A 13,189-nucleotide genomic window follows, 5' to 3' on the forward strand; every position below is an offset into this window, starting at 1 on the left:
GGCTAAACAGCCGGTGTGTTCAGCTTTAGGTGTGAAACAGTTTGAGTGGGAAGCTCTGCAGTATGAGCTGAAAACAGAATGCTTGATCAAAGTTTCTACTTTGTACATTTTTGATCTGACGGCAAAGCAAAGGCACGTGTATAGTTCTGATTTTCAGCCCTTTATATTTCACTGGAATGCAGTAAAGAGGAGAAAGCATATTATAAATGAGAAGAAGAAGCAGAATTTCTTCATATAAAGCCAAACAGAAAGGTAGAGTCATGGAGTTGTGTTGAGTTTGTTTTTTCTTTAACCAGCCGTCTCCTCAGGTGGACAACTCGCCGTATAACTCTGCATACCTGTCTCCACCTCCCGATCCCAGCTGGAGAAGGTACTGTCTGTTAACCCCCCCTCCTGGCTGTCTGTCTGTTTTTTCCATGGAGACCAGATTCTTTGTTATTCTCAAAGCATCTTGTTGGAGTCTCCTCTTCCTCAGCTGCTATGAAACCTCTCTGAAGCCTTTGTCACACCTCAAATCATCATTAAAAATGGCAAAAAGAAACTGAAACGTACAAAAACGGCAAAAGGATATTTAAAGGAAGTGTTGGAAATATTTTCTTGTACCTCCAAATTCCAATATATGCTGCTCTCTGCAGAATAGGATGAAATATATAGGAGTGGAAACAACAGAATGTAAAGGAAGAGAATAAAAATATTTTTTGTCATAAGGCAGTAAGAGAAAGGCTTCGACTGAGGATGCACTCACACCAGGGCCAGTTTCCCCTTACTGTGCTGAAGCGTGATTGTCCCCTCCTCCCAGAATACCTAAATGCTCAAACAGCTCTCCATAGATAATGCTATGCCATTGAAATGGCTATGTACTGTACCCGTGTGCTGCATGGAGCACCCACACTGGCCAAATAAACCAAACTTTGGGGGTTAACCATGCTTAAGCACCAGGTAGATTGCCTGACAATCGTGCGCTCTTAAAGTGGACGTTCATGCTAGCATCTGCAGTTATTAACAACATGCATTCAAGTAAGGGTGCTCACATGGCGGTCAGCTGGCCCACACTGAGCTGAAGCACAGTATCCCTCATGTTCAGAACCCTGCAGCGTGCGCTCACTTTACTTCATGCCAAAACAGGCTGAGCAGTGATACACTATATGGACAAAAGTATTTGGTCATCACCTAGCCATGCAGTCCCATGTGCAAACATCTGTGATCCTAATCGGGTCGTTCTGAAGAGCTCGGACACTTCCAGCATGGTTCTGTGATAATGCCACCTTTGCGATAAGACGGTTGGTGAAATTTCATCCCTGCTGGATATTCCACAGTCAACTGTCTGTGATTTTTGAAAGTAGAAGAGTTTAGGAACAACAGCCATGAAGCAGAAGACCACAGAGCAGGGTCAATGACTGCTAAGGCTCATGGGTAAACATCTCTGCTGGTTCCGTAGCTGAAGAGTTCTGAACTTCAGCTGGCATTAATATAAACACTAAAACTGCAGCAAGATGTCTTCCAAAAAAACCTTGGACCTTTTTTTAATGAAATTTATGCATAATTGTTTCAGTTTCAAATAAAAACATGGTCATTCATTTAGATTTATGCTAAAATTAAATCAACGCTTAAAGAAATCCTTCAAATTTAGGTCTGCACAGACTCTTCATGAGTGTGCACGGGACAATGGGGGTCATTGGTCTCAGTCATTGTTATTTTGGGGGTCACGGGATGAAAAGTTTGGGAAACTTGGCCCTAGTGCACAAATCTAGGACTATAAAGGCCTATAATTTGATGAGTTCAGTGTGGAAAAACTTGGCTGGCCTCACAGAACTCTGACCTCAACCCCATACAGCACCTTTGGGATCTGGAACAGAGATTGTGGTCCAGGCCTTCTGGTCCAACATCAGTGTCTGACCTCATAAATGCTCTACAGAATGAATGGACACACATTCACACAGAAACACTCCAGAATGTTGTGGAAAGCCTTCAGAGAAGAGAGGAGGCTGTTAGAGCTGCAGGAGGGCCAACTCCGTATTAAAGTACATGGATCTGAATACAATGTCATTACAATCCCTGTTGGTGGAACGGTCAGATTGCTTTTGTCCATATAGTGTATATATTTTTCAGATTTCTCCAGGTAGCAAAACCAGGTCTGTTAAACTCTGGATTATGGCTTGGTCTGTGTTCATTTCTGCGTTTATTCTGCACATGTCCGAAACAGCCCAATCAAAGCAGGATACTCGTTTCGATGTAACAGTGGTGGATAATAAATGTGAAATGTGAAAACTAAAAATATAAAACTGTAAAATGAAGTGCAACAGAAATGTAATAAATAAGGAAAAAAATTCTGACTTATTCTCATTGGTACAGTCTAATAAAGAACAAAGTCTTGCAGATGCCACATCATCTCTGAATGACATCTATGAATGATGAGCTCTTCAGGGAGAATCATTTCCTAGTTTCGTTGTACATTGCATATTGACAATAAAGGTTTTTATTCTCTTCTAAATCTGAATTTCCCCCACCTGAGGTCTTTCTGACGCCTTCTTGAATTTACATGAAAAATCCCCAGACTCACATGAGGTGGCACCGAGGCTCCATGGAGGTTTGACTGAGGCCACTGCTTCGGTTGATTTGGCGCTCCAGCAGAAAAACTAACCTGTAGACGACTAACAAGAAATGGTTGATTTTAGCCGGCGCCTCTCCAAACCTGACTGGGTTTTGAAGAGCCCTCTGCTCTTTTTTCGCTCTTTCTTCTTCTGAGAATCTGCCTCTTTTTTTTTTTCATTTTGGCCTATTCTTCTGTTTTCTGCAACCAGTTCCAGTCGCTTAATTTTCGCCTGCCTGTCTGTCTGCGTTCTTTCTGGTTTTCTTCTAACAAGACAACAATTATCCTTCAGAGAGGGACTGGCCTCAGTCCACAGACACTTAAGGTCCACTGCACATCACAAATGCACACAGAAATACACACTTCAGGCTGGAAAATGACCTCCAGCTACTTCCTAAAGTCTGTTGCTAAACTTTGTTTGGGTTGAACTTCTTTTAGCTGTTTGATTTTTGTGCTTCTAATCTAGGGTTGTCTCAATAACAACATTTTAATCTGTGAAAAAAGGTCTAATAATAAGCAGATAATTTCAGTACTGCTTTGGATACCATGGCAAGAAATAGAAGCTCTAGTCACCAAATATCTGATTATTTTTTATTGTTTGGATAATTCAAAGATGCAGGTGAACATTGCCCTTGCTCACTGCCTCATGCACAGTCTAGATTGCCTAAAATCACTGTCTATATTTTAACACCAGCAGATTCAAGGAAACAGCACACTGGCTCCTTAGCCTGAAAAGACATTCTGAGTTGTTGGATTGTGATTTGATTCATATTTTCAAAGAAGCTCATCTTGTAGGCATAGAACAAAAAAAGCGTGTGTATTCATGGGATGTGTAAAATAAGCTGGCTAACACAGTGGTTCTCAACTGGTCCAGCCTCTGTACCCTTAAAGAGGAATCTGGGACGCACACTTTCAAAAAATGTTCAACTATTCAAAAGTATTTTATGAAAAATGTGCCAGTTTGGGGCCCACGTGGAGCAAAGCGTGACTGAAGAAGGAGACAAGACTAGGGCTGAACAATTTGGAAAAATAATCTAATTGCAATTTTTTTCCCCAGTATTGTGATTTGATATGCAATTTTCATTAAGTTCAATTCAAGCAATAAATCATTGTATGTTACAACCTACATTTAGTCAGGAACACTCTCATCAAGCAACAGGCTTAAGTCTATAAAGGAGGAGGCTGGGGTGGAGGAGGTCAAGCTTTATGCTTTAGAGGAGGAGGCTGGGGTGGAGGAGGTGGAGCTTTATGTTATAAAGGAGGAGGCTGGGGTGGAGGAGGTGAAGCTTAAGTCTATAAAGGAGGAGGCTGGGGTGGAGGAGGTGAAGCTTTAGTCTATAAAGGAGGAGGCTGGGGTGGAGGAGGTCAAGCTTTATGCTTTAGAGGAGGAGGCTGGGGTGGAGGAGGTGGAGCTTTATGTTATAAAGGAGGAGGCTGGGGTGGAGGAGGTGAAGCTTAAGTCTATAAAGGAGGAGGCTGGGGTGGAGGAGGTGAAGCTTTAGTCTATAAAGGAGGAGGCTGGGGTGGAGGAGGTGGAGCTTTAGTCTATAAAGGAGGAGGCTGGGGTGGAGGAGGTCAAGCTTTAGTCTATAAAGGAGGAGGCTGGGGTGGAGGAGGTCAAGCTTTAGTCTATAAAGGAGGAGGCTGGGGTGGAGGAGGTCAAGCTTTAGTCTATAAAGGAGGAGGCTGGGGTAGAGGAGGTGAAGCTTTAGTCTATAAAGGAGGAGGCTGGGGTGGAGGAGGTGGAGCTTTAGTCTATAAAGGAGGAGGCTGGGGTGGAGGAGGTCAAGCTTTAGTCTATAAAGGAGGAGGCTGGGGTGGAGGAGGTCAAGCTTTATGCTTTAGAGGAGGAGGCTGGGGTGGAGGAGGTCAAGCTTTATGCTTTAGAGGAGGAGGCTGGGGTGGAGGAGGTGGAGCTTTAGTCTACAAAGGAGGAGGCTGGGGTGGAGGAGGTGAAGCTTTATGCTTTAGAGGAGGAGGCTGGGGTGGAGGAGGTCAAGCTTTATGCTTTAGAGGAGGAGGCTGGGGTGGAGGAGGTGGAGCTTTAGTCTATAAAGGAGGAGGCTGGGGTGGAGGAGGTGAAGCTTTATGCTTTAGAGGAGGAGGCTGGGGTAGAGGTCAAGCTTTCTGCTTAAGCAGGCATTAGTGCATTGTATGTCATCTTTAAAAGGGCCACTGTTTTGAGAGAAAGAGCTGTGATTGGCTGTGGGAGCTGGGTGGCAGTAATTGGTGTCAGCTGGCTATCAGCCAGTCACAGCCCGGGGTGTGACTTCTGTGAACCAACGCTATGCTTCATGAATATTACAATGAATAAACTACGGCAGAATGATTAAAGAAATATATCAAATTGCATTATTGTTGCTAATATCACACATTTAACATCAGTTGCTTTATTGAATGTGGATTATTGTTTTTATGTCACTTGTTTAAATTAAGAAAAATGTACATAAAACACGAAAAGGACATTTTTTGTAAACCCTTCTAAAAAATATAAAACAATTGGAATGTTTTCAAAATGTGCATAAAATTTCAGCTGTAAAAAAATAAAATGTATTAAACTCGTGATTTGACATATTTCAAGTTAAAGCAATATTGCAACATCTGCAGTTTGTAAATTGCAGTATGCACTATTGCTATTTAATCTCATTTGTGGTTAATAGCCCAGCCGTAGACAGGACAGAACAAACATGTAAAAAAGCACATTACTACAGAAGCCCTGGGAGGACATGCGTGCATGCATTTATTCTCTCCTAGTTCTACTAACATTGTTTACAATTTGGTTGTTTTCTCAAGGTTTGCCTCCCTGAAAAGCAAGCTTTGTTATTCAAAATAAATAAGACCAGATCTCGAGAAAAAAACCAATGTACATGTTGTCATGTTGGAATAGCATCTGTATGATTGAATGGATCTAACACACAACCATAGCTCATAAATGCTGTTCTCTCAATCTATAACAGAGTTTAACGATCTATGATGCGAGATCTACGTATTTCAGCTGTCTGCAGAACTCAAAAACAAACCATTCGCTCTCTCACACACTCAGCATCACCAACAAACACAAGCTGACTACCAGCTAAACCAGAACAAACATTCTCTTCCAGATGCTGATATTTAATGCCAACTGGTCTCAGATATGGAGTCATTACTGATGCAAAAGAGCACATTTTAACAATTTAAAATCACAAATTATTGATTTTGAGCTCAGGCTTTCCTTTCAAATCTGCCTTTCTGCTCTTAACGGCCTCCTTGTGCTTAGGTTTTCTCTATTTGTGCTCTAAATCAGTGGATCTCAACTGGTCAAGTTCCATTGATTCCTCAGTGAAAATAGCAACTCAAATTTCTGATATTTTTCAACCAAATGGAGTTATTAAATGAAAATATGTAGATATTATGGTCCACTTAAAATACAAACTAACAAATAAAAGCGAGAGGTCTAGATATAGATGGGTCTTCAGAGCAAGCAGACATTTAGAGCACAAACATATATTTCCATTATAAGAGGAGGAGGACACATCAAACAGACATGCTAATGTTTGCCATGCTAATTTCAGACGCTGTCTTACAGTTTGCACAGGTACAATCAAGAAAAAAATCCCTAAAGTCAGAGAATCAGCTTATGGCTGTGCTCTCCCTGTGAGAGATTAGCTAGCAGACTTATATTGACAGCATGTCAGAAATTTCTCAGACTAGTTTAAAGCAGCTGAACAGACCTTTATTGGCCCTTGTCTTCCCTTGTAGCCTGCACAATGAATTAAATAAGATGAAGTTGAAATTTGGCTTTCAAACTAGTCATACATCACAAAAATAGTCAGTCACAGCCTCAAATCACAGCGTTTGCCCAGCCTTGTTACAACAGATCAGACTGCTGAGAGGTTAAACACTTTGTTCCCCAGATAGAAAAAGTAGACAAACTTCTTTGTCTAACCAGCATGAAAACATCAAGGTTCATAGTTTTTATGAAATTAAAGCATGCACACCAAATCAAGGGTCCTAGCACTGATCCCTGAGGGACACCTGAACCATATAACAACATACCACTGCATGTTTAACATTAATCTAACCTATTGTTTCTCCAAACTTACACATTTTACTCCTCTTTTACCCTCTGGGGGATAAATATCAATCATTTAGTGTCTGCTTGTCCCCAGACCTTGGTCAGTGTCGTGAGCTGACTCACCAGCCTCCCTCTTCCCTCCGCTCGCTATCTCCATCTTTTCCTTCCTTTACTTGCATCTGCTTCCGGAGCTCTTCTTTCCTCCATTTTTCCCCCACCTCATTTTGGATGTTCCTGCTATGGGGTAGAAAATAATTTTTTGTTCTTGTCGATCATATAAAAGGAATTGGTCCGGAAACTTCCCTGGGGATAAAAGCCAGTTGTTTCGTCTCCCCACCACTGCACTCAACAGGTGAATCCTCCTCATCCTCGTCTTCTTTTCCTTCCTTTAAACCCCTTTTTTCCTTCCTCTTGCTGACCATCCTCCTGCTCCTGCCACAAAAAAAAAGGTCTTAATTTACTTGGGAACATTTTATTTCCTCTGTGTTTTTCCCCGTCTTGATTAGAGGATTGAAGCTTTTCTGCAGCCATTGAGTCTTCTCTACTTTCATATATCTCTCTGAATTCTTCTTTTAAATCTCCCCTTTCCTTTAATAATGGAGCTCTCTCCATTGGCTTCTATTTTGTCCATGTCATGAATCTGTTTGACTTTTTTATTCCTGTTGGTTAAATGGAATGTTCGAACAAAATAGTTTCAATCAATCTCTTTTTAAAGATCTTAACAAGTTTTCAACTCAGCAATGAGAGCCAGTCTTTTGACTCCAAAACATTTCTTTATTTGGTTCCATTGTTCTTTGAAAGCATGTCCATGACAACATGAGGAAAAAAAGCTGTTGAAGAGGCACCAAAGAACCTCTTGGCTATCTTAGCAATTCAGAGGACAGTGTGCCCTCTGTGTAGACAGAATTTCATGAAGGGCCCTCTTTAGTGCCCCTCAAGTGGAGAAAATGTGAAAAAAGACCCTCTGTAGTGACCTCTAAGTGGACTAAATTTGACAAAATACCTTCTTTAGTGCCTTTAGAGTAGAAAAAACCTGACAAAGTTCCCTCCAAGAGAGCAGAATTTGAACAAATGGCCTCTTAGGTGACCTCCAAGTGGACAAATTTGAAAAAATGCCCTCTTTAGTGCCCTCCAAGTGGACAAACTTTGACAAAGTGCCCTCTTTAGTGCCCTCCAAGTGGACAAACTTTGACAAAGCGCCCTCTTTAGTGCCATCCAAGTGGACAAACTTTGACAAAGTGCCCTCTTTAGTGCCCTCCAAGTGGACAAACTTTGACAAAGCGCCCTCTTTAGTGCCCTCCAAGTGGACACAATTCGACAAAGTGCCCTCTTTAGTGCCCTCAAAGTGGACAAAATTTGACAAAGTGCCCTCAAAAGTGGACAACTCTTGGCAAAGTGCCCTTTTTGGTGACATTTTAGTGGCCACATTTGAGAAAGTGCCTGTTTTTGTTACTTCTTAGTGAAGAAAATTTGGCAGAGTACCCTCTTGGTGATCTCTAATTAGACAAAATGAACAAAGTGCACTCTAAGTTGATGAAATTTAACTAACTACCCTCTTTGGTACCCTCTCAGTGGATGAAACTTTACAAAGTGCCCTTTTTGGTGCCCTGTATGTAGACAGAATTGGACCAGGTGCCCTCTATTTCACTTGTTCGATAGTTGAGAAAATGCAATATGGTGCCATAAGTTTTCTACAGAATGTAGGGATACAAATCCTCAGTAAGAGAGCCCCAGGTATGGTGTATAAGCTGTTGTTTGAATCAGAGTTTTGATCTCAGGTTGTCCCTGAAGACGGATTGTTTGTGCATCAGGCAGATGCATGTACTTCGGTGTGCTCTAATGGTATCTGAACACTTTAAAGAAGCACATAAACTGGGCTCTAGTTTCCTGTTTAGGAAAAAAAACACTGCCATTCCATTATGAATGTACCTCAAGGTTTGTATCTTCAAATGTGAGGATTTGTTTTATTCATATCTCTTCACGTTGGAGAACATAAACTCACCTGACCTCTCTCTCTCTCTCTCTCTTATCCCCCCTCCTTACTCTCTGTGTCTCTCGCCCCACAGGACCAACTCTGACTCGGCCCTCCACACTAGTGTAATGAACCCTCCCACAGGAGACCCCTTTACCACCGGAGGACCCACCCTCACCCCCCAGAGCAGCAGGCGCTCTGGTAAGGGAACAAACACTAAACAAAAACACCCGCAACCCACTGCAGGAAATACACAGCCTTCTAAAATGCAAATAACCCCATATCTAAAAATGTTGGGACATTGCTTGAATTTAAAATACAAGCAGAAAGTAGAGATTTGAAATGCATTTACACCAAATTTACAGTTTTGAAAAATTATTAGCCTTTTTCAGATGTGATGTCAGCAACACCTTTGACAGTGGAATCAGAAGACAAGCAAAGTTGTGCATTAATGTTGCCTATATGGTGTTAAAACATGCTCACAATAGAAGATCACCTGAATGCCCCACTCTAATCATATTCACATCATCATCATTGAATTTCTAACACAATCAATAAAGTGCCCATCCATCCATACACAGATATATGCATCCATCCATGCATAAATGCATCCAACCATACATCTAGCCATGCATACATACATCCAACCATACATGCATCCATCCATCCATGCATACATGCATCCAACCATACATGCATCCATCCCTACATGCATACATGCATACATGCATCCAACCAGTGAGGTTCTTGCCAATACTCACCTCTACAAAAACAGCAGTCCATGCCTCCCTAGTTTTTTGGAGGCAAATTGCTCAAAATCATTCGGTTTGTAGCCAGCCTTAGTTGCTGTATTTTAGTTTTATTGACTTGCTTGTAGCCAGGAGCATGTTTCCTATGATATAAGAAAAGTTCCCTAAAAAGAGGTGATAAACATTTTAAACATGTTTTTCTGTGATCCTGCAGGTCAGAGCGACGGAGAAGGGAGAAGAAGTGAGTAGAATAGCATTCATGCACACACACACAATTGCAAAAGTCAGATTATTTTTGGCCAGTTTCATTCTTCATAGCACAGTTTTTAATTATGTTTTCAATCAGTTATCAGTAAAGATTTAATTTAGAGTTAGGGTTAATAGAATGGTAATTTATCAGTCTGCAGCTTGCTAAGGTGAGACAGAGAGAATTCATATACATCATTGGCGCACGTTTGTGCCATGGTCAGAGGGTCCTTAAAGCAGGAGGAGAAACACCACAAATGAACTATTTATCTCATTTGAATTGAAATTACAATCAAACTCCCTGTTTCCACTGGTTTATTTTGTTTTAGATTGATATTTGACCACCCCACATTGTAATCCAGACATATCAGGACAAATCTGAAGTGGAATTTCAGAATAAAAGCCATTTGAAATTGTACAAATTAAATATTTATGTCATTTAGATTAATTTGTAAAAATCAATCTCCCTGTTTCCACAGACTCATTTCAGTTTAGTTCGATATTTGACCACCCCACATTGTATAAGGACAATCTGAATTGGAACTTCAGAATAAAAGCCATCTGGCACATAAATATGAGATTTATTTTCAGGCCAAGCTTATTTGAGGTACAAACAAATGTTTCCACAGACTGGTTTAACTTACAACTGGCCACCCCAGAACATGCAGGACTTTGCTGGCAATTACAACCTAGTATTGAGTTAATAGGACTTTTATTTTAGTTGCCATGGTAACAAACAGGCATCAGTGATATTACAATTCTACTAATATTGTAAAAAGATTAAATATCTGCTGTCACAACAGCCCTGTTATCAGAACACTAATGTTTTCTTTCCTAAAATGATCTTATCAGAGCAGAATATGGTCCTAACTGTGTGTGATGATTTTACAGCTCTATTTTTGGCTGGAGAGCAGCTCATAGTCTTCACACACTGCTTTGTTAACACATTTACTAAGGCACGCAACAGAAGCCTCTGGGTCCCATTTCAGATTTTAGGAAACGCTAACCTCTGATTTTCATCTTAATTCTCCTCTTAATTCGAGGGGATTTTTTAAAAACAAAACAGTATTTATTAAACATCCTTAGACTTTTGAGCGCCCTTAAGGGGTCATCAATATTTTTTACTACTACATTATAGCTGCTAAATCTCTCTGTATTTCTCTCTTAACCGCTATGACTACAACAATTGCTCTGTTAGGATTAATACAGAATTCTTTCACAGTTTTTGTTTATAAGATTACGGATATTAGCTGATTTAATGCCTGTATGCTTTTTGTCCCTCAGTGTTTCCGTACCCCGTCCCTCCCATTGAAGAGAACGTGTTAGACGAGGGGAAACTTCTCAAACCCTGGGACACTAAGAAGGTAAAACCCAATTCATCACTTTGTGGTTTTGTTTTTTCTCAGGCGTTTTTCCTCAACACTAGCAACAATCCTAGAGTCACAGCAGCAGTGTTAATTTGGTCAACTAAAACTGACTAAAACTATTCATCGACAGCCTTTTTTTCCAAGACAAAAACTAGACTAAAACTAACAAAAATAGATCTGTGATGACTAAAACTGACAAGAACTGAGTTTTTTTTTTTTAAATGACTAAAACTAGACTAAAATGTAATTTAGTTTTTGTTGGACATTCAAAATCTGTGATACTTCTCCACTGTGGGTAAATCTGCCAAAATGCAATGCATCTGTAGCCCTTCTGCCTCTCAGCTGTAGAAAGCAGGGACCCCAGGTTTTGCAGGGGGCAGAGAACACACTACCATGATTTGGTACCAGATTTAGACAAGAAAATAAATGCTTGGACTAAAGTAAAGACTAAAATGTGAAGACTTTTATGGACTAAAACTAGACTAAAACTAAAAAAGGGTAGAAATGACTAAAATGTGACCAAAACTAAAATGCATTTCATTTAAAGACTAAAACTAAAATTAATAAAGCTGCCAAAATTAACACTGCACAGCAGCGTCTCTGATTGGTGGAACCTGCTGTTAAGCACAGATTCTGGCTGTTGGCCACTACCACTGAAGTTGACAGCCATGTTTTTGACTACAGAGGGTTTGAATGGAGAATTTTACTTCTAAAGCCAGAGCTGATGAAGAAGTGGGTGGAAACTTTTGATCTCTGTGGTGACAAAAGCCAGAACATCATACATCACCTGCCTCCTGATCAGTCAGTTCATAGCTTTTAGCCCTTGGACTGCCTGGAGGCCACAATAGCTAAAAATGTTAAGGACAGTGACAGCCCTACGGCTACTTTGAACTTCCATAATTTTTTCTTTTGTAATATACTCTATATTTTTTCTCTCTAGTTACCTCTGCTGACGTCCCGACCCAAATCCTGTGAAGTTCCTGGTATCAAGTAAGTTTAAAAATCCCCATTTCCACTGCAGACACTTACCACAAGGATCTGAAGCTAACATGTCTATAGTGGAGTATATGAACAACAATGTGATGGATCTATTTAGTATTTAATTACTTTATAAAAGACACTAAAGAGGGCAAGAGGGAGTCATATATCTTTGCTTTTTTAATATCAAGTTTATCCAATTAAGAATAGGCGAATATGACAGTTTCCCTGCAGCTTTTACTCAAAGAAATTGCTCCAAAAGTTTGATATTTGTGTGCTAGATGACACCACATGAAGACAAACAGAATAGAGATTGCTTTTGCAATGATATATGTACAAGTTTCTTACCATTACTGAAATTATTGCTTAATTTTTGTGCTATTAACTATGTAAATGACCATTTCCTGTCATATTTAAATGTCCATGAAGGTCTGATCTCCTGTTTTTCCTCTCAGTATCTTTACGTCTCCAGAGCAGCCATCTACACCCGCTCACGGCGTCCCTTCGGCCCTCAACACCGGCGGCTCGCTCCCCGACCTCTCCAGTCTCCACTTCCCCTCCCCGCTGCCCACGCCGCTGGACCAGGACGAGCCCGGCTACCCAGGATCCTCCTCTCTGAGCGGGGGCAGCAGCACGGGGAACCTGGCCTCCACCCTCACCCAGCTGGGCATCAACCCGGCAAACACGCAGGGAGGCAATGGCAACTTTCACCACACGCAAGGTAAACGCCTTCTGCAGAAGTTTACCTAATGCAACAACTCCCTAGAACCCATTTGATACCACAACAGCAGAAATACCAGTACTGAGAAATTCTTCATGCTTATTCATCAGAAATTTGGCAAAATGTTGCAGAAAAGGGGAGACTTGCAAGAATTGACAAGTATGTGGTGCCTGCATTGCAGAAATATGTTGACAACATTTGGAAAAGCATGTAAGCAGGAAGTGGCAAAAACCTGGGCTATCTTAAAAGCACAAATTCGTATGGGATTTGAGTATGCAACTTCTTTCTCCTCTGCACAAAGCAGTGAAGAGCAGTAAAACACCTTAGAGGGAACAGCAATCCAGGCAATATCAGGACCATCCGAATTGGAATTTCAGAATAAAAGCCATTTGAAATGGCACAAATGAAATATTTATCTCATTTAAATTAATGTTAAAAAATCAAACTCCCTATTTCCACAGAATTATTTCAGTTTAAATAGATAGTTGACCACCCCACATTGCAATCCAGGC

At 40.8% G+C, this 13,189-nt stretch overlaps 1 protein-coding gene across 5 annotated transcripts in view; it reads left to right on the forward strand.

Moving 5' to 3' along the window:
- Positions 1 to 13,189, forward strand: part of LOC121513345 (CREB-regulated transcription coactivator 2) — a 67,580-nt gene that overhangs the window by 29,796 nt on the left and 24,595 nt on the right. For 4 of the 5 annotated variants that reach the window (XM_041793035.1, XM_041793037.1, XM_041793036.1 and 1 more), the window contains exons 4-10: positions 309 to 370; positions 6,928 to 6,996; positions 8,711 to 8,817; positions 9,580 to 9,606; positions 10,896 to 10,975; positions 11,919 to 11,968; positions 12,412 to 12,677. In XM_041793035.1, the coding sequence (XP_041648969.1) occupies positions 309 to 370; positions 6,928 to 6,996; positions 8,711 to 8,817; positions 9,580 to 9,606; positions 10,896 to 10,975; positions 11,919 to 11,968; positions 12,412 to 12,677 (661 nt within the window). The remainder of the gene's footprint in view (positions 1 to 308; positions 371 to 6,927; positions 6,997 to 8,710; positions 8,818 to 9,579; positions 9,607 to 10,895; positions 10,976 to 11,918; positions 11,969 to 12,411; positions 12,678 to 13,189) is intronic. The other variant, XM_041793039.1, reaches the window with a different exon arrangement.

Source organism: Cheilinus undulatus, linkage group 8 (genome assembly GCF_018320785.1).
Source record: "Cheilinus undulatus linkage group 8, ASM1832078v1, whole genome shotgun sequence".
In the NCBI taxonomy this organism is placed as follows: Eukaryota; Metazoa; Chordata; class Actinopteri; order Labriformes; family Labridae; genus Cheilinus; species Cheilinus undulatus.